The sequence below is a fragment of the Parasteatoda tepidariorum genome, chromosome 5 (assembly GCF_982258835.1).
Source record: "Parasteatoda tepidariorum strain Cologne lab strain chromosome 5, Ptep-v5.0, whole genome shotgun sequence".
Taxonomy (NCBI): Eukaryota; Metazoa; Arthropoda; class Arachnida; order Araneae; family Theridiidae; genus Parasteatoda; species Parasteatoda tepidariorum.
The window spans coordinates 26,662,989-26,689,544 of NC_141759.1; the positions used below are offsets into that span (position 1 = coordinate 26,662,989).

A 26,556-nucleotide genomic window follows, 5' to 3' on the forward strand; every position below is an offset into this window, starting at 1 on the left:
GACAATTTTAGCCGCGGATTTGCACGATATGGATTAGCATATAGAAAAATTATTTAAATTATCAAGGAAAAAACCCTTTCAATAGATAATTTTGACACGAATTTGCCCGAAATGGATTTGCACATGGAAAAATTAACAAAGAAAAAATTTAGTAGATTATTTTAGCCACGGATTTGCCCGAAATGGATTTGCACATGGAAAAATTATATAAATTAACAAGGAAATTATTTAGTAAATAATTTTGGTAATGGTTTTACCTAAAATGGATTTGCACATGGGAAAAATCATAAAAATCAACAAAAAAAAAATGTTAAGAAAATATATCCACCAAAATATACGATTAATTCAATGATTTTATATAAAATTTTATTACATTAGTTGGGTATCCATTGTTTTTTATCAGATTTTGAAAGAGTTTATCGATTTGTTTTTTGGATAAATAAATATTACTACATATTCTTTTAATTCTGTTCATTTCATTAAAAGTGGTATTTAAATAGATGCTCCTAGAAACATTAGAATTCCAAGTAACTAGTTTATTAATATTAAAATCATTTCTTTTATCGTATAAATCAACAAAGCAGATATTTTCAATTTTCATGATACCCAAATCCAAAAAATTGAAATTAATATTATCATCATGATTACGAAGTAAGATTAATTCCTCAGGGTATATATCACTCAATATAACAGTTATATATATATATATATATATATATATATATATATATATATATATATATATATATATATATATATATATATATATATATATATATATATATATATATATATATATATATATATATATATATATATATATATATATATACACACTGGTTATCATAAATTAAGGAAAAATCACAAAAATAGCGATAACTCTTTCAAAAGTAAGCCAAACCGTGCAAAATTTGCATATGTTGTCCACTAAGAGTAGCTGAGTAAAATTGCAATATGCAAATTAGTGGCGCTGCACTCGGCTTACGTCATCTGCCTGGAGCATAAAAGTCCAAGTTTGAGAGAAAGCACACAAATTTTACTGTGATTGCGACATTGAAAATCTGAGATAGCCAATTCGTAATAATGACCTCTAGGCATCATTTGCCTGAAGAACTACGATGGAGAGCCATCGGGAGACTAGAGGCAGGGCAGAGTCAATCAGAAGTGGCCAGATGGCTAAATGTGAGTCCATCTGTGGTTCATAGACTTTGGAGGCAATTTCAAACCACAGATTCGGCATCTAGGAGGTTCAGTCAAGGACGGCCAACTGTTACGACCAGTGCCGATGACCGATATTTGACATTAAGTGCACGCAGGAATAGAACCGCTACTCCGACACATCTTAGATCCTCTCTTGCTGCAGCCACCGGAAGGTTGGTGTCAACGTCAACTGTGCGCAGAAGGCTCCACGAAGGTGGTCTGTATGCGAGACGACCAGCCATTTGCGTGCCGCTCACATCACGCCATAGGAGAGACCGTTTGCAGTGGGCCCGACAACATGTCCACTGGACGTCAGATCAATGGAGGCCTGTTCTCTTTACGGATGAGTCCAGGTTTAGTCTAGAAAGTGACAGTAGACGTTATTTGATATGGAGAGAACCTGGGACCCGTTATCATCCATCAAACATCCGTGAAAGAGATGCATACGGAAGAGGCAGTGTCTGTGTTTGGGGAGGCATATCCTTAGGAGGGCGCACATACCTCCATGTCTTTCCAAGGGGAACCGTGAATGCTCAGGTTTATCGAGACAACATCCTTGATGCTTATGTGCGCCCATATGCCGGGGCAATTGGTGATTGCTTCCTGTTACAGGACGATAATGCAAGACCACACAGAGCTCGCATTGTTGATGATTATCTTCAACAGGAAACAATTACTCGCATGGAGTGGCCAGCTCGATCCCCGGACTTGAATCCTATCGAGCACGTTTGGGATGCTCTAGGGAGGCGTGTATCTGCCATCAATCCGCCCCCTCAGACCCTTGCCACGCTTGCAACTGCTTTACAAGAGCAATGGCTCTCACTTCCTATTGAACTGATAGACCGCATAATTGAAAGCATCACACATCGCTGTTTGTGCTGTATTGCTTCTAGAGGCAATCATATTCCATATTAAAGGTACTTTTTCTATTGCAAACCGATACTTCCAATTTGTTTATTTTATACATGTGCTAATTTCTATACTACTATTAATGTCTGATAATTTCTTTTTATGTTGTTTAATACCTTACTATGTGTTGTATATTGTGGGTAAGTTTCATAAAATTCCATGTGTAATTTCTTGAGTTATCGCGATTTTTGTGAATTTTCCTTAATTTATGATAACCAGTGTATATATATATATATGCAGAGATACCAACTTGCTCCGGACAGCAAATATATATTCTAAAGTGGTAGTTTATCAATTATGATTCTTGATTTAATAAATTCAATTTAGTAGATTTTTATCCACCACTATTTATAAATAATTCGTTGGCTTGTATAATTCATCACTTTATAGTAATTAGGTCTTGTCGTATCTTTTTAAAAAAGCAAAAAAAAAAAAAAAAAATTGTCAAGTATTTGTAAAATTTACTTCGTTGTTATTTACCGTTATTTTAATTATTTTGGCGTGTCCGGAGCATTTGGCATCTCTGCATATACTTTGGCACAGAATGAATCTGCAGCAGTCACAACGGCAAAAAATATGGATGAATGCGAGACAGCAAGGCTGATAGTAAAGCAATTTAAGCTTTAACTTGTTTTCGGCGGGAGTAAATCTATTCTTTTCATCAAAATATGCAACAACATCTAATTTTTTCCGGAAAGAAGTAGTTTTATATACATGATATTAAATGTAAAAATATTAAAAAATCTCGGTAGTTACAGCAATTTAATGTTTCTCGAAAAAAATGCTAGAATAAAATGCCTTTCGTGCCAGTTTTCGCTCTTTTCCGTTTTGCTATGTAAGGGCTTTCAGCCCTGGCAAAGAAGGAATCTGAAGGAGTAACATGGGTTCAAAATGAATCTAAAGCAGCAACATTTGTTGAAAATGAACCTAAAGTAGCAACATCGACACAGAAGGAATCTATTGAAGTAGCATCCACACAGAATGAATTTAACTAAGTAACATCAGCGGATAGTGAATCTGAAGAATTAGCATCGGCACATAAAGAACCGAAATCACTAACATGAATACAAAATGAATCTACAGCAGTAACATTGTCACAGAATGAATTTGAAGAAGTAATAACGCACAGAAAGAATCTAAAGTAGACATATTGGGGCAGAATGAATCTACATCAACATTGGCACAGAATGAGTCTAAACGAGTAACATTGGTACAAAATGAATCTAATTCAGCAACATCTGCACAAAACTAATGTAAAGAAGTAACATGGGCATAGAATGAACCAAAATGAGTAATATGATCACAGAGCGAATCTAAATAAGGCTCCTATACTATCAGAGCTGACCTATCAAGCAATATTGGAGCAAACAAGTTCGCAAATTAACGTTATTTTAGTATTCGTTATGTTATTACAGAGATGCCAAATGCTGCGGACACGCCATAATAATTTAAATAACGGTAAATAACTACAAAGTAAATTTTGCAAATAGTTGACAACATTTGCTTGCTTTTAAAAATGTTAAGCATAAGCATGCTATAAGTACTGTAAAGTGGTGAATTATATAAGCCTACGCATTGTTTAGAAATAGTGGTGGATTAAAATCTACTAAATCGAATTTATGAAACCAAGAATTACAATTAATAAACTACCACTTGAAAATATTTATTCGCTGTGCTTATGTTAGCTCTTTGCTCCAACAATAAATGATAAGTCGGCCTGTCTAATTCAGGGGCTCTAAATCTAAAGCACCAATGTATAGAGAAGCACCAAGAATATTTTTTACACTACTTGGTGTAAAGTAGCCGCCACCATTTCTGTAATTCTGTAACACTAAAATTTATAATTATTGTAAGATATGATACTCATAAGAATCAATAAAATTATTTTGACGTCATGATATTAAGCAAGAAACTTTCAATTAGGATGCTTACATACCATATTTCTTTAAGCAAAATTTGTTTTTTAATCAAATATTCAAACAGCACACAGAGAATATCAGTGTGAATTTAAACTACGATGTTATTATTATAAAATTTTATTATACATTTTAGAGTTTAATCTATATCTTCTTATGAAAATGTAAATATTATCTACTGACAATTAATATACGACTAAAAACATACATGCTTATTTTAACACTTACATTTGTCAAATCAATTCAACAAGAGAATTAAAATTACTTGGCAAATAATCGACTACAATCATTATTTTAGTCTCATCCGTATACAGGACTGAAACGTACATGGTACTGAAGAGGATTTGATCATTTTGAATACTCAATCCAAAAAAATTTAAAAAAAAAAAAAGATTGATAGATACGCAAATAATCAACTGCAATCTTGAACAACACCTCCTATAAATGAAAGCCTCCACACGTTTTTTTTTTAAGTAGTCCGATCAGACCACTATGACGGTAAACTCGTATACGAAAGAGCCCTTTAATAGAAGATCTAGTGAAAATAAGAAAGTGGTAACATAAATATGACTAAAAATTTGCTTAATTTATGAATATGATGGGTTTGTCTTATTTACTTGCCTGCCACTACAGATTCATTTCTCAAATGTATATGATAAATTTCTCTCAGTCACTTTTAAATAGAATGAGGGTTCATGCTCAGAATTGGTTCACTTTTTAAATTTCTGCGCGGAGTACTTATAAAAAATCGTGTGGAGGCTTTCTAGTGTAAGAGTTGATGTCTTGAAACTAGTACCATCGTCTTGAATAGTGCACACCGCCTACGATAGTTTAGTCTAGTTAAGCTTCGGTGTCCACCAATATGGATTGAAAATTAAGAAAAAAGCTCATATATGCAGAAATAATGTTTATAATTAAGAAAACTCACTATGAGATGCATATGCAGTTTGCTAGAAATGTTTGTATATGCTGCACTGACTATTTTACTTACACGATGCCCTTTTTTGCAAAATCTAAAAAATTTCTCTAAAAGCCCAAGATTTGAAATAGAGAAATAAAAAATAGATCCATTTATAAAATCCAAATAAAAAGACAAAAATAAAATCCATTCTCATTTATGCAATATTCGTTTATACTTACATGTTTTCTGTATTTTTAAATGGCCGACTCGAAAATGTATGTATTCACCTAACTCTTTGATCATGCCATCTTTGATCATGCGATAACTAGAATTTGTATTGTTCATAAATTTTCCGGTAAGTATTTTATAAAAGAAATATTTGAAAATAAAAGGAATAAGGAAAATGAAAGATAAACTGTAACATAAAATATGTTAACATTGTAAATAGAAAAAACAATGTTCTGATTGTAGTAAAAGGAAATGAAATTAAAGAAGAAAAAATATGTCATTATCTATATTCACCTTTGAAAAGTTTAAACAAAGTACAGTATATTATACTTTGATCAATACTAAAATGTTATACATTTAAATTATTCATAATATTTTCTTCAGATTTTTCTTTGAAATCCAAAGATTCACACAAAAAACAGGGAAATAGAGACCGCAATCACGGAAACATTGCTATGTTCTATATAAAACATAACTGTTCAGTCAATCAGCAAGCATTCCAAAAAAAGTTTCGTTTTTTATATAGATAATTTTATATATTTAAAACTGAGTTAATAGCTGATAGGTAAGAGGCTGATTAAGGCTGTAAAAACTATTGCGGTTAAGATGCTTATTAATTTTTTGTTTACTGCTGCTGTTTTAAATATTGTAAGTGGTATTAAGATGTCTTCAGGTCCAGTTGATGCAGGTAAAGGAGAGCACTTTGAGCCTTGCTTAAGATGGATAAAGTGCATATCAAAGGGTAAGAATATTTTTAAATATTTGCGTAACCGTCTAATTTTTTTTCATACTTAAAGCTGAGTTGAGGACTGATAGCAGACTGATTTTTCTCAAGCTTTTCTAGAAATCTTCTAATTATTTGAATGTTACCTAATTTTCCTACGATTACATATTTCTGTCACCCACTCTTCCTGAGCAGTGAGAAGAAAATTAAACTTTAACTCAAAGATGTTTTATACTTTACTCCCTTTGTTTGCCAACCTCTTTGGTTTTTGTCTTTTAACACGTTGAGCGCCGCATCAGCCATCGGTGGCTGACTCTGGACTTTCCATTTAGGTCGCGTCAACCACCGGTGGCTGACACTGAAATTACATTTAGGCCGCTTCAATCACCTGTGGCTGACACTGAAATTACATTTAGGCCGCGTCAACCACCGGTGGCTGACACTGAAATTACATTTAGGCTGCATCTGACACTGACGTCTGTCACCGCTTACTGACACTGACCTTTCACATAGGCCGCAAAAAACAGCTGGCTGACAGCGTATAACATGATATAGAACTATATTATTTGCACTCTTATATGGAATTGCAGAAAATTTATTCAAAATTTACTTAATTATTGTGATTCTTGGTTTAATAAATTCAATTTAGTAGATTTTTATTCAACACTTTTTTCAGATACGTCATGCTAAACCTTTTATAAAATAGCAAATTCTGTCTATATTTTCAAATTTAGTTTGTAGTTATTTACCGTGTGGCCAGACGAGCAAGCTATGAAGAATTAGCGTGGCATTCAACGTGTTAATAGGAAAGAAATTGTTTTTTCTGTACTCAACCACCGGTGGCTGACACTGAAATTACATTTAGGCTGCATCTCACACTGACGTCTGTCACCACTTACTGACACTGACCTTTCACATAGGCCGCAAAAAATAGCTGGCTGACAGCGCATAACATGATATAGAACTATATTATTTGCACTTTTTTATGGAATTGCAGAAAATTTATTCAAAATTTACTTAATTATTGTGATTCTTGGTTTAATAAATTCAATTTAGTAGATTTTTATTCAACACTTTTTTCAGATACGTTATGCTAAACTTTTTATAAACTGGAAAATTCTGTCTATATTTTCAAATTTAGTTTGTAGTTATTTACCGTGTTGCCAGACGAGCAAGCTATGTAGAGTTAGCGTGGCATTCAACGTGTTAACAGGAAAGAAATTGTTCTTTCTATACCAAATCACAAGTATATAACACATGTTAACTCGATTCTATCTTGGGGTACCTTTTAATAGATGAAGGTTGACATAGTCGATAATTAAATTCCTTCAGACTGACTGATTACTTTATGCTGAAAATATTTATAAATTTAATATATCGAATAAATTTGTTTTAACCTTATAATAGATGAAGGTTGACATAGTCGATAATTAAATTCCTTCAGACAGAACTTACTACTTTATGCTGAAAATATTTATAAATTTAATATATCGAATAAATTTGTTTTAACCCTTTAATAGATGAAGGTTGACATAGTCGATAATTAAATTCCTTCAGACTGACTGATTACTTTATGCTGAAAATATTTATAAATTTAATATATCGAATAAATTTGTTTTAACCTTTTAATAGATGAAGGTTGACATAGTCGATAATTAAATTCCTTCAGACTGACTGATTACTTTATGCTGAAAATATTTATAAATTTAATATATCGAATAAATTTGTTTTAGGCTATTTTGTAACATCAACTTCTAACCTGTAAAATAATGCCGTGTATCTGATCACCTGAAAGGGTGGCAACAACATTACAAAGTAGTGTTCCACTAAGGATTTCACTACATCAAGATGCAATCATAGTGTTTGGTGTAGAGAAGTTGCAGCAATGATCTTTTACACTACTTGGTGTAAAATAGCCGCCACTATTTCTGTTATCATTCCATAGCATAGAATTTATAATTACTGTAAGATATGATAAACATAAGAGCCGGTAAAATTATTTTTACGATACCATATTAAACTTAGAATGCTTAGAAATTTAACTTAGGATGCATTTGCGCCATCTTTCTTTAAACAAAATTTATTTATTCATTAAATATACAATCATAGCAGAAATAATAACAATATGAATTTGAATTAGACTTGACATAACTGAAATGAATAGCAGTTAGACAATTGGCGGAACAATTTTAAGAGTTTTTCAACACCAAATTTGCATGGTTAATCCATCAAATTTTTTTTCCAGCATTTAATATACACTACCCGCTGACCGGCCTGTGTAGGGGTTAGGGAACTGCCCTTGCATCAGAAGGGTTCTGGGTTCGAATACCGGGCAAAGCATGAATGCTCCTTCCTTCTCTGTACTATCTGTCCTTACTGTGGGAGCTGCGTTGGCCCATCTAATATGGTCCCCCTGAAAGAGAAGTCAACAAATCTGCCCTGTAAATGCCTGAATTGACGAAAAATGCTAGGATAGGTGGGCATTGGAAAAAAATATATATATACACTACCCGAAAATAACGCAGAGATACCAACTGCTCCGGATTCGTAAAAATATTGTTAAAAATGGTAACTAAAATTTGCAGTCTGGCGGTTCATTTTGCTAACTTTTTCAAAGGGTCAACACGGCTTAATTGTAACAAATTGGCGTTTCAGAATTATTTAGAAGTGGTGGTGAGTTAAAACCTTGTAAATCGATTTTCATAAATCAGGAATCATACATAAAAAAACACGAGAAAATTTTAATCCGCTGTCCGGAGCAAGTTAGCATCTTTGATGATAGAAGAGACACTTTCAGTCTTTGAAATTTTTTAAAAAAATTTCTCAAGAAATTCCTCGAGAATTATTTTGCAATTTTAGAGATTGATGCAATTTTTTCATAATTATCAATAAGGTTTATCGCTTTCATAGGTTTGCGGAACCCGTGTTACGAGAAAAAAAAACTTAAACGCCACCACCTCACGCCAGAAAATCAAGCAATAAGCGTGTAACTAGTGTCGATTAGATTGGTTGTTATTTGCAATAAACTGCAATAAGTTTCATAAACTTAGTCTAAATACTTATGAAAATCAAGACATTTTTATTTATAAAAACAATGTCTTGCATTTTTTTTTGGTATAACTTAAAAAATCTTGAATAAAATTAAACAAAATAGTTGGAGCAATTTAAAATTAATTGCAAAATTGTAGTTTTAAATTTCGGAAAAAATTCGTTAAAAACAGCAAAAGATGTGAGTATTTAAGGTAAAGTAGATCTTTAATACTGCGCATGCATGGAAAAATGTGCAGATGTTTTTTTCATTGCTTTGTAATGAATCGTGTTTTGCAACTAAAAAAAAAAAAAAATTCTGATTTGAAGATCTTGAAAATGAAAAACACTTCAAATAATTTTCTCTGTAGTTTTTATACTTTTTAAAAGTATGCTCAAAATGATCACGAATTTTCCATAAATTTTATTTCGAACTAAAGATCATTAAATTTTGTTTTATGATACAAACATGCGTTGTATATATGGACATCGAGATCCTGGGAACATCTGAGTGTCATCGAAGTCAAATTGTGACCTACCGGGATTCATGACGGTCATATAGAACACCGTGTAAGATCTCAGTGCCCCCATCACTAACAGCCTAGAAGACAGACATGTTATCTACATGACCTTAAGGGATTATACAGCTGCGTCACGAACCCTGCGTCATCAAATGGGATCAATTGCAAGACAATAAGTGTCTGCACGAAAAGTTCAACAACGTTTGCAGCAACATGGACTGTCAGCACGGCGACAATGGTTTCAGCTATACTTGACGCTGTATCACAGACAAGAGCGCCTCCAATGGTGTGATTAGCGACTAACCAGAAAGCAGGATTGGCTTGACGTCGTCTTTTCAGACGAATCCAGCATCTGTATCCAGCATGTAGCCGCATCCGTGTTTGGCGACATCGTGTAGAACGCCCATTGGCAGCTTATATTCGACATCGTTATACTGGCCCATCACCTGGAATAATGGTATTGGGTACCATTGGATACACGTCACGATCACACTTTGTTTGCATTGCCGGCACTTCAAACAGCAGTCGTTACATTTCTGATGTGTTAGGGCCAGTTGCTCTGCCTTATCTTCGAGGCTTCCATAACGCTACGTTTCAGCAGGACAATGTACGACCCCATGCTGCTCGCACTGCCCTGACCTTCCTTGACACTGATCATGTTCGCCTGTTGCCCTGGCCAGCACGTTCTCCTGATCTCTCACGTATTGAAAACGTCTGGTCAATGGTTTCAGAACGATTAGTACTCCACAACTCGTCAGTCAATATGGTTGATTCATTGTGGCATAATGTTGAAGCTGCATAGAATGCTGTACCCGTCCATGCTATCTAATCTCTGTTCGACTCGATGCCCAGGAGAATAACTGCTGTTATTGCTGCCAGGGGAAGCTACTCTGAGTACTGATTCCTCAGGATCAATACATCCAAATATCCTGAGAATTTAATCACTTGTTCTTCCAACTATAATGGTATGTGAGAAATAAATATCATTCAGTTATTTGCATTCACTTCTGGTTTAACAATTTTATTGTCCAAAGGTGTGTAATTCCCTTTTATCAACAAGAAAAATTTCTTTAGAACTGAAATTGTCTTCCTCCAGTTATTTTCAGCGAATGCATCCCATAAAAACCAAGTTAGACCTAAATGACAATTGATAAAATCGTGTCGCATTCAGCCATACTGTCCTTATATTTTTTAATAAGCTTAATATAACCAGAAGGTTTTGAATTTCGTAAACAAAATATTTTTAACATTTTTATTCTTCTATTTCATATAAAATCATAAAATCAAAATAAATCCGGTTAATTTTTTAAAATGATACTTGTATTATTTATTTATTTTTAATCTGAAGACATTTTTATTTCAGATCAAGATATAAATGATAAGATAGATTCATGCACCATATTGACACCAGAAGAGGTATGATTTTATATTTCGTGGTACAATGCTGATCAAAGCAAATTTAAAATATATTACATAAAGCATTTTATGATCAAATTCTCAATAAATTGGTGAATCTTTGCTAAATGTTCATATAAATCGTGAGAAACTAAAATCCATTGTAACGTAGCAGTAGTAGTAGTTGTTCATTTACGTCGCACTAGAGCTGCGCAATGGGCTATTGGCGACGGTCTGAGAAACATCCCTGAGGAGGATCCGAAGACATGCCATAACAATTTTGATCATGAGCAGGGGATATGGCACCCTCACTTAGGTAGCCCGACGACCTGCAAGCGAAGTCGTTCACTTTACGGTAGAACAGTTTAACGAGGATCAATGCTGCACACCCTCGGTCCCTACGAAAACTGATTCAAGTGGTCACCCACCCGCACACTGACAGCAACCAGTGATGCTTGACTTCGGTGCTGGGAGCCGCGGGACAAAAAACAATGAGGGACTACGGGAGAAAAAGCAATGTAACATACCAATGCACATACCATTGTAAACATAATCATTTAGAAACGCCTCGCGCCATAGCCAATATAAACAATTTTCTTTCAAAAACAACGTATACATCAGTAAACTCCAAAGTGTTATAATCTGACAAATATGGCGATTATAGTTCAGTTGGAAAAATGGTTTAATTATTTTGTTTTTTGCAGTATCCCTAAAACATTTGAAGAAAATAAATTATTTTTTAAACATTATTGCGTTGTAAAGAGCCATTCAGGGGATAGAGCATTCTCCTTCCAACTTTTGAACCGGGTTCGAATGCCAGTAATGACTATGCTGGAATAGTTGAGAGCGTTGTAAAAAATGCTAAGCAAGCATAATGAAAAAGTCATCTTTGAACTTGCTAGAATTTTTATTAAGGAAGAAAAATTATACCTAAATTTAGGCATCAAACAATTTTATAAGAGAAAACAATCCTCGGGAGTTATCTACTCTCCATAACACGAGGCAACTAAAGTGTCTCCATACAGTCATCTAAAACTATCTTCCAATCTTGGTTTTTCTTATATATATACAAGCATATTTAACATCCAATCAAAACACAACATTTGTATAATATGAGTGTAAGAAACATGGTTTTCGTGGCTTTTCCGCCCCATCTAACTCAAATGCAGGTTACTTCCATTAAAAAGCCCTCCGCGAAGGCAAACTTCTCCCAATTCTTGATCCAGGAGTTCCTTTGTCTTCTGGATTGGGTTCAAACTTACAAAACTACGGAGTTCAGTATTAATAGTCATGAACCCAAGAACTGGGTCGACTATTCAACGATGATAATAAAATAAAAAACATTTTTGTAAGAGTCGTGGTGGCTCAGAAGATAGAGCATTAGCATCCCAATAAGGTATAGAGTAAACCGCGTTCGAATCCCTGCAATGGCTGGTCGATACGACATCAGCAGCTGACTCACACAGACCACAATGCTGGTGTAGAATACGTTTGTATTGAATTATCTCTGGATAAACGATCTTTATTATTGTTCTCGAACTATAGCAACATACACAAAAAGTAAGCTTATAGTTAAGGGGTAAAACGTTCGGACTGCTTCCCTGACCAAACTATGAGGACCATATTTTCTAGATTGCAGCAACCCTCCTACACTTTGGAGATAAAAAGTCTGAGTTTGTCAAATGAAAGGTATATTTATCTGACAGAGGAAGTACGTTTGTGTTTCTGATTTTTGCTGTTGTTGACGTATGCCACTAAGGCAGAGAAGGTGCGATTGTACTTGTTTTCCAGTGGCCTCCTCTATGACCAAGAATTCGACTTCTGCCACCTCCATACGTCACGCCCATTTATAGGGCAGACACATTCATACATCCATTCATTCATCCACAGATCGTAATTTTGATCTGAATCAGAGAATGATCAATCTCCAATCCAGTACCCCCAGAGCTTTGATTTGTTATGGGAACATGGAGAACTTTAAGACTCGACAGATTTAACGTGCATCAGTCACCATTTACTACACGGGGAGTCTTCGGCCGGCAGGATCGAACCCATGACCTTTGGGACATGGGCCCAATGCCCTACCAACCATGCTATCCCGATATTCTGATTTCATCGTATAAAATATCGTTTACACTAATTAATTAGCATGCTTGCAGTCGATGCTCTGACCTACTAAAATTGAGTCCAAGAACGTGAAAGTTTCAATCATAAAATTAAAAATTATTCAGGTTTGTCTGTTTTTTCTCCTTCTATGTGCACTGTACATGAAAATCCGGTCGCATTGGTCAGATAAATAATAGTTATTCCAAGATATTTTTTCTTTTTGTTCCCTGTACCGTTACTGAAAATGTAAAAATTCACAATAGCTTTATTTTTCTTTTTTTTTAAAGACTGGAAAGAACGCAATGAAGCATTTCGCAGATTTTTTCTCGATGGACTGGTCCTGGCCTGACCATGACACATTATTTGAGGATTGGTGCGCCATGGATGAAGAAAAACAGGTATCTTTCATAATCGACTTAGTAATATCAATTCAAATAATATAAATAGATAAAGGAACAACAACAATTATTATTGAAGCAATTTAAACGACAAAAAATTTTTTCTCTAAGTTATTTCTTCAGCGTGTAAAAAAGCTTGTCGAAAGAATTGGAAAAATTATAAAATTTGATAAAAAATGTCTGAACTTATTTTCGGAAAATTTTGTCGTAGGAAATTTCCCAGAAAAAAAAAGCATTAAAATATTTCACTGGTCCAGGTTAGACAGAGAAGCAGTAATTCAAGATCAATGCCCCATGAATGAAAAAAGCGGGTCTATTGCACAAAAGAGTAAGCAATGACAATTCATGAAATAGACGGGGAATGCCCATTATTGAAGCAGTTTAAAAAATTTACTGAATGCTTTGACATCAGTTTGCACAAAAGCTGCAGAGTTGCAATAGGAACTAAATGTTAAAACTGATGAAGGATATCTGAACTTTTTTGTAGGAAATTTTGCAGCATAGAAATTTCACGGGAAAAAATTAAAAATATTGCTTCACAAACATTTTAATCATTTATAATTGATTTGGTACACAGAGACGAAGATTTTTCAATTATCCTGAAAGTGTAGATAATCCAAGCAAATCTTTTTGAAGATTTTTTTTTTCAAATCACGTAAAATTACAATATATGATGTATTTACTTTTATTGTTTACAATAATGGAGTAATAGACTAAAATTTCAAAATGAGTGCAAAGGGAGAAGAATGGATTATTAATTTAATTAGAGCTAGTTTTTCATATAAAAACTGTCCTGCTGACGAAAGATACCCCGTTAAGGTAACTTTCACCTCTTTGTTTTAGAATTTTTACTTACGAAGAAGCAAAATAAATACATAAATTATTTAGGCTCATAATCAAGTCTATAAATTATTCCCTCTCTTAAACTAATTGAAATGAACACGAAATTTTTTCTCGAATTGTAAAATTGGCCATGGAAACTCAAATTACGGTGATTTAAAAGTAACAAAGTTACGCAATGATTTGTTTTAAGTCCTATGTAAAACTTTATTAAATAATTTAAGTATATTTTACAATAACATCAAAATGACTTGAGCCCTCTTTGGGCCAACATTCATGACTCTTGGCTCAATTAGGGTTCAAAGAGCCCTTATTTTTCCCATATTGGTAGTAGATAGAATTTTACGATTCACCCGATATTTTACAGCCACTTTCCAATCACTATCGGTCCTACATAAAATTATCAGATTCACCCGATATTTTACAGCCACTTTCCAATCATTATCGGTCCTACATAAAATTATCAGATTCACCCGATATTTTACAGCCACTTTCCAATCATTATCAGTCCTACATAAAATTATCAGATTCACCCGATATTTTACAGCCACTTTCCAATCATTATCGGTCCTACATAAAATTATCAGATTCACCCGATATTTTACAGTCACTTTACAATCATTATCGGTCCTACATAAAATTATCAGATTCACCCAATATTTTGCAGCCACTTTGCAATCACTATCGGTCCTACATAAAATTATCAGATTCACCCGATATTTTACAGCCACTTTACAATCATTATCGGTCCTACATAAAATTATTAGATTCACCCGATATTTTATATCCATTATTTAGAAAATATGGGTTCTATATTGACCAATTTAGGCAGTATATTGGCCATTATAGGAACCATATTAAAAAGTCTGGACATCCCAATATTGGTCCCTCAGTGCATAATCTTACAGGATCCAGGTTGATTCAATCTTTAACGCAACTGGGGGGCAAGGTAAAATTGTTGCTAGGGTAATTATTAACCGTTCTTTTTATGATTTTTTTATTTTTTGTGAAATAAAACAAATTGATCTAATCCTTGCTCTAATAGATTAAAGGAAAAATGTTTTAAAAGAATCATAGCATAAATATATAATATAAAATGAATCAAAGACAGTATGGGGAAAATATCAATAACAATGCAAAGTATATAAAAAATAATATATCTCTGTACATGTTTTTTCTTCCTGATGATAATTTTTAAAAAAAATATTATTGTTATTCTTTTGCAACACTCATATAATTTCAGCTGCATCGCGGCACTTGACTTCAGAATTTTCGCCATCAAGGATTTTCTGATAGCCTACCACTTTTTAAATGGTTCAAAGAATCTTTGATGTTCTTTCTGAATTTCTTCACGAAAATGACATAAAAATAAACATATAGTAAAAAAAAAATCGTCATACATTCGAAGTGAAACAAATGCATGGTAATGTAAATTTCAGTCTCTTGGTTTTGGGAAGATTATTTGGGTATTTGATGCAAATTGTGCAGAAAATATCGTGAACACAAAAAAACAACAACCATTTTTCCATTCATTAGCGTTTGTTAGAAAAAAAATGTCAGAATATTTATCAAAAAATTTCAAGAAATCTTACGTTTCTTCTAACCACCACAAAAGACGGAAGGACAAGCTCAAACCGCCCTAGCGGCAAAATAACTTGGGTCCTTATCGGACCAATATTCACGAATCTTAGTTCACCTAAGTTTCAAATTGCCAATATTTTCCGATATTAGTCTATACATATATGAATAGACCTATATTTCCTATAAGATGAAACAATCAAATAAACGAATTAAATCACATCCCACGGTTCTTTTGATAAAACACAACTCAACTAAAACGTAACTTTAATGCCTATTACCTAACAAAAAGACTAGCTCCAATGCCCAGTAGAAAAGTTTTTTTTTACTGTTTTCAAACCATGCCAGTTGTAAATGGTTGAAGAACCGTACAGTTTGTTTTGTTTTCATATTTCTTTTTTAACCATACTAGTTGTACACGGTTTCAAAATTTTCTTTACCATAAACTTTATGATTAATCAATAAACAGACTGCGGTGGTTATTCTATAGCAAGTTAGAAGAGTAAAATTTTTTAAGTGTCTAAGAAACGCTGATGTTTGAAAAATGAGATTTCCAATCATTGTTATAAATTTTTATTAAAAAAAATATTGTCGTTTCGAAATTAAACTAAAATATTTCTTTTTAAGGATGAAGTATTTATAGAAGCTGTTCAGTATGCAACAGAAGTTGCTGCAGTAAGTATTCTGTCAGTTAACTAATCCATCCCGATGTGATTAAACAGATTTTTTAACCCTCCGAGTACGGCTCTTGCGATTTGAGCTGTGTCGAAGGCGAAGTAATTTTTCCCCCCTGTTTCGATACGGATCCCGCTATTTCCCCTGTGTAGGTTAAAAAAAGATTCATTATTTGATGCTTATCTTCATTGCTAGATGGCACTAGAGGGCTCATGAATTTTTCTTTTTCTCTTGATAAATTTTTCCCCTGCGTTTTTGTGAGTTGGCATGCCTTTTGTTTTTCTTTCGCGCGATTAGCATTATTGAAAGATATGGATTTGCCGAGTGTCAGTGGCGTTATATGTGGAAATGAAAAACGAAAATATCTTGATTATAAACAGACCTAGTGCGTTCTCCAGAAGTGGAATCCACTCTTTCAGGACCTCCACAATGTTTGACATACTGTGGGCCATGTCAATTTGGACATCTAGTTTCTGCAACACTAGATGGCAGCACCGAGACTTTATTTGGATGCTAAAGTGCACTAGGAATTCAATTTTGCCGGAAATGCCAAGAGCCAATAAGACACTCTAAGGATCTTTTGCATGCCGCATAATCATACGACATCGCCGCTGAGGATTTTCTGCATCCCGAAGATCCGATGTCTGGGACGGGGATCGAACCCGCAGACTCGGGACTTGGGCTCAGAAGACCGACGACAAACCAACTGCGCCACCCACCACATATATATATATATATATATATATATATATATATATATATATATATATATATATATATATATATATATATATATATATATATATATATATATATATATATATATATATATATATATATATATATATATAAACTGCTGTTTGTAGAAAATGCAACACCATGAAAGAATCATCAGAATCAAATGAAATTTAATGCAGAAACGACTTGTACTGATACAAATAAATGATGAAATTTTCAAACCAAAAGAAACAAATTAAGCGTCCGAAATCAGTATTTGGTGCAGCCACCACGCGCTGCAATAAGTGCTGCTATACGACGTGGCATGGAGTCAAACAGATGTTGAATATCTGCTTGAGGAAGAGAATTCCATATCGCTTGAATGCGCAACCAAAGTTCGTCTTTGGAAACTGCAGGACGCGGATCACGAGTGAGACGCCGACCAACCATATCCCACACGTGCTCAATAGGCGACATATCCGGCGAATAAGCAGGCCAAGGAAGAAGTTGCATGCGTTGTGCTGAACAGAAGTCTCTAACAGTCCGCGCAACATGTGGGCGTGCATTATCCTGCTGAAAGATAGCTCCAGGGATGCCTTGAAGGAAAGGAACGACTTCGGGCTGTAGCACTTCACGGACGTATCTGTTGCTATTGAGATTACCCTCAATTCGTATCAAATTGGATCGTCCATGATACGAAATCGCACCCCAGACCATAACTCCGGGTGTTCGACCACTATGTCGTTCAATAATACACTCAGGAAGGCAGCGTTGACCGGCATAACGTCTAACACGAACACGGCCATCATGGGTCCACAAATTGAAGCGTGATTCATCTGAAAAGACAACTTGGTGCCAATCAGCTCGCCAGTCTCTGTGCTCAAGAGCCCACTGCCGACGCAGCCGTCGATGATCCGCCGTGAGGGGAATCCTGTATAATGGCACCCTTGCACGCAATCCACGGCGCAGCAGACGACGACGAATTGACGAAGCCGACAATTGTACACCTGTAGCAGTAGACCAATGTGCTGCCAGCTGCCTGGAGGAAGCTGTGCGATCATTCACCGCCATGCGGAGCAGGTGTCGATCATCGCGCTCTGACGTCACCTTCTGTCGTCCAGTGCCTGTTTTTCGAGTTGTTCGGTGCTCGTCGGTCCACTGCTTCCAAACTCGCATCACTGTGGAACTGTTCCGCTGCATACGAGCTGCTATTGCGCGATAGGAAAATCCTCCTTCTCGAAGGCCGATTATCCTCCCTCGTTCAAACTCCGTAAGTTGCTTGAATTTCTTATTCTTCCGTCGTGGAGGCATACTCAGGTCTCACTAAACGTTTGCCACTAACAAATAATCATAGACTATTTTCAACGTCCCGCTACAGCACTTTATTTATACGCTTTCAGCATCAATTCAGAGGGCGCTGCGCACGCCACGCACGCGCGATGGCTCTGAAACTTTATTAATTTGCATAATATCCTATAATTGACATTTGCTGCGAATTTCATTTGATTCTGATGATTCCTTCATGGTGTTGCATTTTCTACAAACAGCAGTTTATATATATATATATATATATATATATATATATATATATATATATATATATATATATATATATATATATATATATATATATATATATATATATATATAATCGCTTCATAAGATCACACGATTATATCTTTGTATACTAATATCTATTATATACTAATATTTTATCTATATAGCCACAGCAAAATATATCAAAACAATAGTATGAGGACTAAAAATTAAAATTCAAACAAAATAGAACACATTAAGTAAAAAATATATCGTGTTAAAAAAACAAAAAATAAAATGCAAAGAAGAAACATAACAAAACGAAATCTATTAATTGAGTAGCGAATACAAATGAACTTATATGCACGAAAAACTCTTAAGAATGATTTAAAATATTTTCATAAAACCAGATAATAAAAAATGAAAACAGAAGCGCGAATAGAGGTAAAAAATCGGGAGATTTTATTTTATGGCTCATTCTTTCTGCAGTACTGAAACACGTTTGATTTGTTAGTTACGAAGGATTGGCCCAAAAATGGATGTGAGCAACAAGGGCGCCGGCAGGGGGGTGCAAGGAGGTGCACTTGCACCCCCCTGGCTTTTTTTTAAAACAATTAAAGAGATACGGAACAACATTTTTGTTACAAAAAAATTTTATTAAAAATATTTTTAATTAAGTAATCATTGAAACATAAACAATTAAAGAATTGTTTAATCAAACAAGAATTATTATCGTCTTGTTTGCTGTCCAAATCTGTTTATAACGTTTTCGATAAATTCTGAGTCATCTTTGATTCTTTTCTGATGCACGCTGAGCATGCACAAACTACTTAATCTCTCGTGAGGCATTGTAGATTTATTCCATGTTTTGATGCTTCATATTGTACTAAAAGTGCGTTCAATAGTGCACGTAGTAGCTGGAAGAGTTAGGCCAATTTTGATTGCCTCCGCTACAGCTAGATAAAACGGTGTGGCCTCAATAACTAAATCTATGTATTCGAGGGATTCGTTAGAATTTTCTCTATTCCTCCACATTTCGTACCACGTTGTAGCTTCAGTGATGAAATTCGATGAGAGCAGATCTTCATGCATAGTATATATATCTTCTAAAACAGGGGTTTCCAACTTACATGAGGCCGAGGGCCACAAATAAAAACACAAATCAAATGGCGGGCCGCAACTTTATCAAAATTTTATGTAGAACTCTCTTATGTTTGGAGGAACATTAAATATTACTGTCAGATTTTTACCAAGTTGTACAAAACAAAACTATTGAATTACAAATTAAAATAAGAAGTAGATTTTTAAAAATATTTAATTGCATATTAAAAAATTCGGGCCACAATAACTTTGCACTCATGTATTAAACAGTTAATGTGCAACAGATATCTAATTGTTAAGATATAAAACTTTAAAAAGGTTTCTATTAAAACTTACATAGTAGCACGCAAAATGTTCAATGACAAAATTGAGGTTTGTCTTCTGCAACCACCAGAGAATAGATATTTACATTTAAAATTTACAAATGTGTGTGTAAATATTTTCGTCTCAAAATGAGTGGTTTCAAAAAGTTAAATCGGAGAATTTTTTCGAGAAAATTTCAGGTACGCACATGCTAAATTATATTCACAAAATACAAAAAAAATTAAATAAAAAAGAGCAACATACACAATTATTTTTGTATTTGAATAAATATTTTCTTAGATGCAAAACCTGAGAAAAAAATTTTTTTTTGCTTCGTTGGTATGATAAATTTCACAGAAACGAAGAAATTAGGTTTTTATTAACGAGTATTTAAAACCCATGTAGATTGTTTACGAAAATTGTCCGCAAAAAATGTCATCTAATATATTTCACTTCGCAGTCCACAAAAAAAGGCTTCGCGGACCGGATGCGGCCCCGGAGCTGCCAGTTGGAAACCACTGTTCTAAAACTTCCGGATATGACGTTTTGTCCAGATTTTTTCATCGCATTCGGGTAAAGCTATAAGAGTGAAAATGCTTTTCTTTCTGTAGAAGAAAAACGGTCTTTCTAAGAAGATATAATGGAGTCCAAATAAGGAATAAAGATTGATCTCCTGAAAAATTCTTCTGCGTTTTCAGAAGGAACATTCGATCTACACTATCTGGCCATTAATGACCGGGCACCCCTCATTTCGGATACATGAGGTGCTAGTATCAAGTCAGTGGGGAGTAGGGCCGCCACGCACACGAATCACAGCTTTAACCCTTCTAGGAAGGCTATCCACTAGGTGTTGGTACACGGCGGCAGGTATTGTCCGCCATTCCTCCTGTAACATGGCGAAGAGTTGAGTGGTGGTTTTGGGGTGTTGTGGTCTGGCCCTCAACCGGAGCTCCAATTCATCCCAGAGATGCTCAATTGGATTGATGTCTGGATTTTGGGATGGCCAGTCAAGCTCTTGCACCCCCATTTCATCAAACCAGTCCGTGATGGCATGTGCTTAATGAATGGCAGCGTTATCGTGTTGAAACACAAACGGGCCATTACCGAACTGTTGCCACAGGGGTGGAAGCGCCGAATTGTCCAGGATGTCTCTATACCCTTCTGCGTTCAGGGTTCCATGCACTAACACCAAGGGTCAAAGGCCAAACCACGAGAAACAGGACCACACCATAATTCCTCCACCGCCGAACTTCACAGTGGGGACAATGCATTCCGGTAGGTACCGTTCTCCGGGCATTCGCCAGGTCCACACCCGTCCATCAGAGTGCCACAACATGTAGCGTGACTCATCACTCCATATAACACTTTTCCATTGCTCTACTGTCCACTGGCGACGTGCTCTGCACCACTTAAATCTGTGGCGGGCGTTTGATAGAGAGATGTTTGGCTTATGCGCTGCTGCTCGTCCATGGAATCCTTGCTCAATCAGCTCCCGACGAATGGTACGTGCAAAGGCAACACTGCCAGATGCAGCCCGGAAGTTGGTAGCGACAGTGTCCAACGACATTTGTCTGTTTGCCTTCACTACACGTCGAAGAGATCGTCGATCCCTGTCGGACATTATTTTAGGCTTGCCGGGTCGGGACTGCGGTTTTATCACTCCCTCTTGTTCTCATTTCAACACGACGTCACCAACTGTTGACCGTGGTATCTGAAACTTGTCGGAGATGGCACGTATGGAATGACCAAATCGGTGGGTGCCTATGATCATACCCCTTTCCGCCTCATTCAGCTCTCGCCGTCTACTCATTTTCACTGTTAAAGCTCGTATGGCCGTCGCCTGCTTGCGAATGGTCTTTCCCCCCACCACAGGTTACGTATTTATTCCGCCAGGACGAGTCCACCTGCCGTACAAGGGGTGTCTGGTCATTAATGGATAGATAGTGTATGAACTTGTCTAGATGCCACTCGAGGTCGATTAATTTCAATGCCTAATTCTGCGCAAATGTGTTCTGCTTTCGTGAAAATTGCAGTAAACTCTTCTGAAGCATTGTTTTGATGAATTTGCTGCACTTCTATCAATTTGACTGCATAATCAGTTACTTTTTTTAGATCTGTGTTTACCTTTTCCAACTGATTGCACACAGATTCAAATTTGGCAGAATAAGTAGCAATAACAAAAAGTGATACAATGTATATTGTCGTGTAGCAGCTGATAAAAGTATATTAGCTTTCACTTTGGTGTCTTTGTTTGCCGCTTTTTCTGTAAGGAACTCAAAAGCTTTCAGAATTGTAACAAACTTTTCAGAAAATCGTCTGGTACTCTTGTACTTTTCTGACCAGCGTGTTTCACAGAGTAAAGGGATGTTAGAAATTTCTTTTTGCCACAAGGTACTTTCTCTGAAAAAGTAATAATTTTCTCCATTGTCCCTATAGTATTCTGTACTCCCTTAACGTGGTTTAAGTCGTTGATCACGAGATTCAATACATGATTGGCACAATGAAAAAACACAGTTTTAGGATATTTGTCTCGAATCAATTTTTTAACGCCACCTTCTTGGCCAGCCACAAACACGTTAGTACACGAAACTACTGTTTTTAGTATTGTGTTTCAAAGTCAGTAGCTATGCCAGAGCCATCAATACAGTTTTTCGTGGCAAAATTTGCAAGTTACAAGAAATTCGAACTATTTTACTATTTTTTTAAAAAAATAATGAAGAAATGAATCTTGAAAAAAAATTAACAGATGAAAGTATGTGTAATAACAAAACAAAATGTAATAACATAATTTTTTAAATTTTTTCTTCTTTTTTTTTGGGGGGGGGGGAGATTAGTTTGTTAGAGGGTTGCACCCCCTTTTAGATTATTCTGCCGGCGCCCTTGGTGAGCAAGGTAATAATATTATACTGGATAATTTAAAGAACTTTATAATTGAAAAGGTTGATATTTAATAATACAATTTTTATGATTTTAGAAAATTAACTTTTATTTAGAAGAGAGACAGAGGGGGAAACATGATTTGCCCGTTTTGCAGAGGGTTTTATCCATGGGTTTTATCCATCCGAATAAGATTTGCACATTGTAAAATTAAAAATTAAAAAAGAAGCTTTTAGTGAATTTATTAATAATCACATACAATTAACTCAATGATTTTATATAGAATTTAATTACTTTCGTTGGGTATGTAATGTTTTTTTTTCCTATTTGAAAGAGTTTGTGTATTTGCTTTTTGGATAAGTATTTACCAAACTACATAATATTTTAATTCAATCCACTTGATTAAATAGTTGTTTTCATAAACATTAGAATTCCATGTAATAAGCTTATTTATATTAAAATCAAAGTAATTTATTTTATCGTATAAATCAACAAAGCAGTTATTTTTTTCATTTTAATTACCCAAATCTTAAAAATTAAAATTAATATTATCATCATGTTCACGAAGTATCATTAATTCCTCGGGATAATATTATTCAATGAAATTGTATAATCTTGAAAATTAATGATAGTTAAATCATCAATAAATCTAATCACAATCGGGGAAAAATATATTTGTAACATAAGCGTTATATATATATTTCTCTTTAAAAAAAACTATAATTCTTTAGGCGACGTGTGCTGAATCCACCGAATCTGAAGAATGTCAAGGAATAAGAGAAGCAAGTGTAAGTATAAGTATCACTTGATGTTGAATTAATATTTTGTACGATCTTTAGACATAGTATATTTAGTTATCCAGCAATCACTGAAGAATTAATTAAATTATGGTTCTTAAAGTTTAGTGTAGATTGCTCTTTAATATCAATTAAATTTTAGACCACATTATACAATTTTAAAAAAATTTTAAAAGATATTCAAATAAAAAAAAATATTAATTTTTTCGAACTATTATTGACTCACTGACGTTAAATACATTGGGAATGGGCTATAAGTACTTTATAAACTACAATAGCTATTTCATATAAGTATTGTGACAATAATTCTGCTTATAGATTCCGGAAACGGAATAGTGGCTAATTTGTAAAGAAAACATTTTTACATGTAAGGCGCTGATAGCAAGCAACCTTGCAGCAAATGTTTTTTTTTTTTTTGAGTGATTTACTAAGGTTGATTGGCTTACGTTATTCTTGCACAGCAAAAATACTTGAATGATAATTTTATTTTTTTCAAAAGATAGAACATAGACACGCACGAATTTTTTTTAAGAAATATTTTTATAAGCTTTTATTGCAAATTTTTTTTTCCTTTTCTTTTATTTGTTATAAAAATTTTTTAATGATGACGTGTTTAGTTTTTGCATCCAATTTCGATATGAAAAGGCTATTTATACAAGCTTCATGCGCGTTAACTAGTATAGTTAAATTTAAAATTGTTGAATCATTTACAAACTTTGTTGAGCCATTAGAAATGGATACTCAAATTTCACGAAACTTTCTTTCTTTTTGACGAAAACTTTTTTTGGCATATGCTCTGCATAAACATTTCATCAAAATGACAAAATAACTAATCGAGATTTCTTCGAAGAAACGAATTTCGCCAATAGCAAAGAAAAATTTGTCATTCTATTTTATACCGAAAGAAAGTTTGAAGTGCCAAATGCTTTCCAAATCACTTTATCTAGGGCCCAATATACCTTGATCAATGTCGCCTTAACAACAAAACAAAGATAGATAAAACAGAGAGATTGATTCCCCCCCCCCCCATGACCGAGGCGGGATCTTTCTGGTTGGTGGACAATTCGTCTTTCTTCAACGCTTTATTTTCAATTGTCTTGTCTTCACGTTAGTTTCCTCATTCTAGTAAGCTATCTCCCACAATGCCCTGCGAAGCGATTTCGAATTGAGGAAGCATTTTCGTCCGTTTCGTCACAAATCACTTGATTTCGCCACAGCATGATTCTCAAAATTGACGATTTTTGGCTCATGGATTACTGAATGGTCAAATAATATCTGAAAATGTGGGGTTTTGTGACAAATCTTACTGCTATATTAAAATCAAACCTTCAAAGCTCTCTGGGGGTATTTTAAGATGAAAGAGTCATAATCCTTCCTTGTATTTTTAAAATGTGACGTTTGTCTATTCAATCATTTCGAAAAAAAATCCATTATTTCGAATGATTAACTGTTTTAAATTCATTGTCATAATTAACTAATTACTATATTAATTAATTATAGAGAAATTGCAGGGAACTGTCCTTGCATCAGAAAGGTCCTGGATTCGAATCCCGGCCAAGGCATGGATACTTCTTTCTCTCTCTCTGTGCTCTATGTCCTTTCTCCTTGTGTGTGAATGTGAACCGCCCTATAAACGGGTTGCGGTTGTGTGAATGGCGTGGCTGAAGTTGAATTCCTGGCCATAGATGGCGCCACTGAAAAACAGGAACAATCGCACCCAAACTGCCTAAAACAGGCATACGACAAAAAAAAAAAAAGAACAAGTAAAATTGAATTTTTATGCTAATGAAATGAATTACAGTTTCGTAATTTGAATATACTAGAATCAATGCTACAGAAGAGTGTTAAAATAAGTAATGTCGAGTTATGTTGTAGTAATTGTTATGAGATATTAAAAGTATTAGATATGTAGAGACATTAAATTTTGTCGTGTTGACATATTTATTCAAACATTATTATATACTTGTTACTTCCGTCAAAAAATTATTTAAAATAAAAAAATAATTGATATGAAATTTTACTTCAGATGTTTTTTTTTTTTAGTTAATTTTTACATATGTTTTTTCTTATTATAGGGCTGCGCTACAGAATTATTAACCAGAATTCATGTTGAAGGAAAATGCTGAAGAATCAAATGATAACATCAACCTAAAATATTCTTCGATTATGCTAATCTAGAACTTCAACTATTTAAAAATTTGCTAACTAATTATTTTCGAAAAAATAAAAAGTAACTTTAACAAGTTCAAGAAGTTAATTCTTCTTTAACTCTTTATGTGTTTCGTCCATAACAGAATTTCTTTTCTTTCTTCTTTTTTTTATTTTTACAAAATTTCTGATTTAGGAATGTTAATAAAAATTGAAATAAGTGTGTAAGTATCCCCAACAGTTGCATATAAACAAAAAATACTGAAACTGATTTTTTTAAAATTAATACTGATATACTTTTTTTGCCATTTAGTACTATACTTGTTGCTTTTAGCCTTTAGGCTGATCCAGAGTTAATTTTTCTGCATCGGTCTTCAAATCAGCTGAAGACACTAGATTCTAAAAAGGAGTAGAAAAAATTATTCATAAATAGAGGATTATCAAAATTGAAAGACATGTTATCAAAAAGACATGTCATTTTTGAACTTTTAAAATGAAAAAATATAGCAGTAACTTATAAAATATAGCAGTAACTTAAACCATAGATAATTGGTCAAAATGCTAGGGATTTAAACTTACTACACTGTAAAAGATTTATTTTATCTCCATCATGCTATATTTTTATTATTACTATAATTTTCTGACGTACTATAGTTTTC

General features: G+C 34.2%; 2 protein-coding genes across 2 annotated transcripts in view; one reads left to right on the top strand and one right to left on the bottom strand.

Moving 5' to 3' along the window:
• Nucleotides 1-26,556, bottom strand: part of LOC107449244 (uncharacterized) — a 121,996-nt gene that overhangs the window by 9,592 nt on the left and 85,848 nt on the right. The window lies entirely within an intron of this gene.
• On the top strand, nt 5,610-25,992 carry LOC107446944 (uncharacterized). The gene is made up of 6 exons (XM_087165228.1): nt 5,610-5,896; nt 10,790-10,842; nt 13,215-13,325; nt 16,371-16,418; nt 23,684-23,740; nt 25,825-25,992. Exons 1-6 carry the CDS (start codon nt 5,761-5,763, stop codon nt 25,873-25,875), a joined length of 456 nt encoding a protein of 151 aa, XP_087021354.1. The 5' UTR covers nt 5,610-5,760; the 3' UTR covers nt 25,876-25,992.

Bases quoted from the DNA above. Each gene is read 5' to 3' on its own strand.
- LOC107446944 (XM_087165228.1), top strand. From the start codon at position 5,761: ATGCTTATTAATTTTTTGTTTACTGCTGCTGTTTTAAATATTGTAAGT. The intron at 5,897-10,789 runs GTAAGAATATTT...TTTTTATTTCAG, and splicing joins GATAAAGTGCATATCAAAGG to ATCAAGATATAAATGATAAG. The intron at 16,419-23,683 runs GTAAGTATTCTG...ATAATTCTTTAG, and splicing joins ATGCAACAGAAGTTGCTGCA to GCGACGTGTGCTGAATCCAC.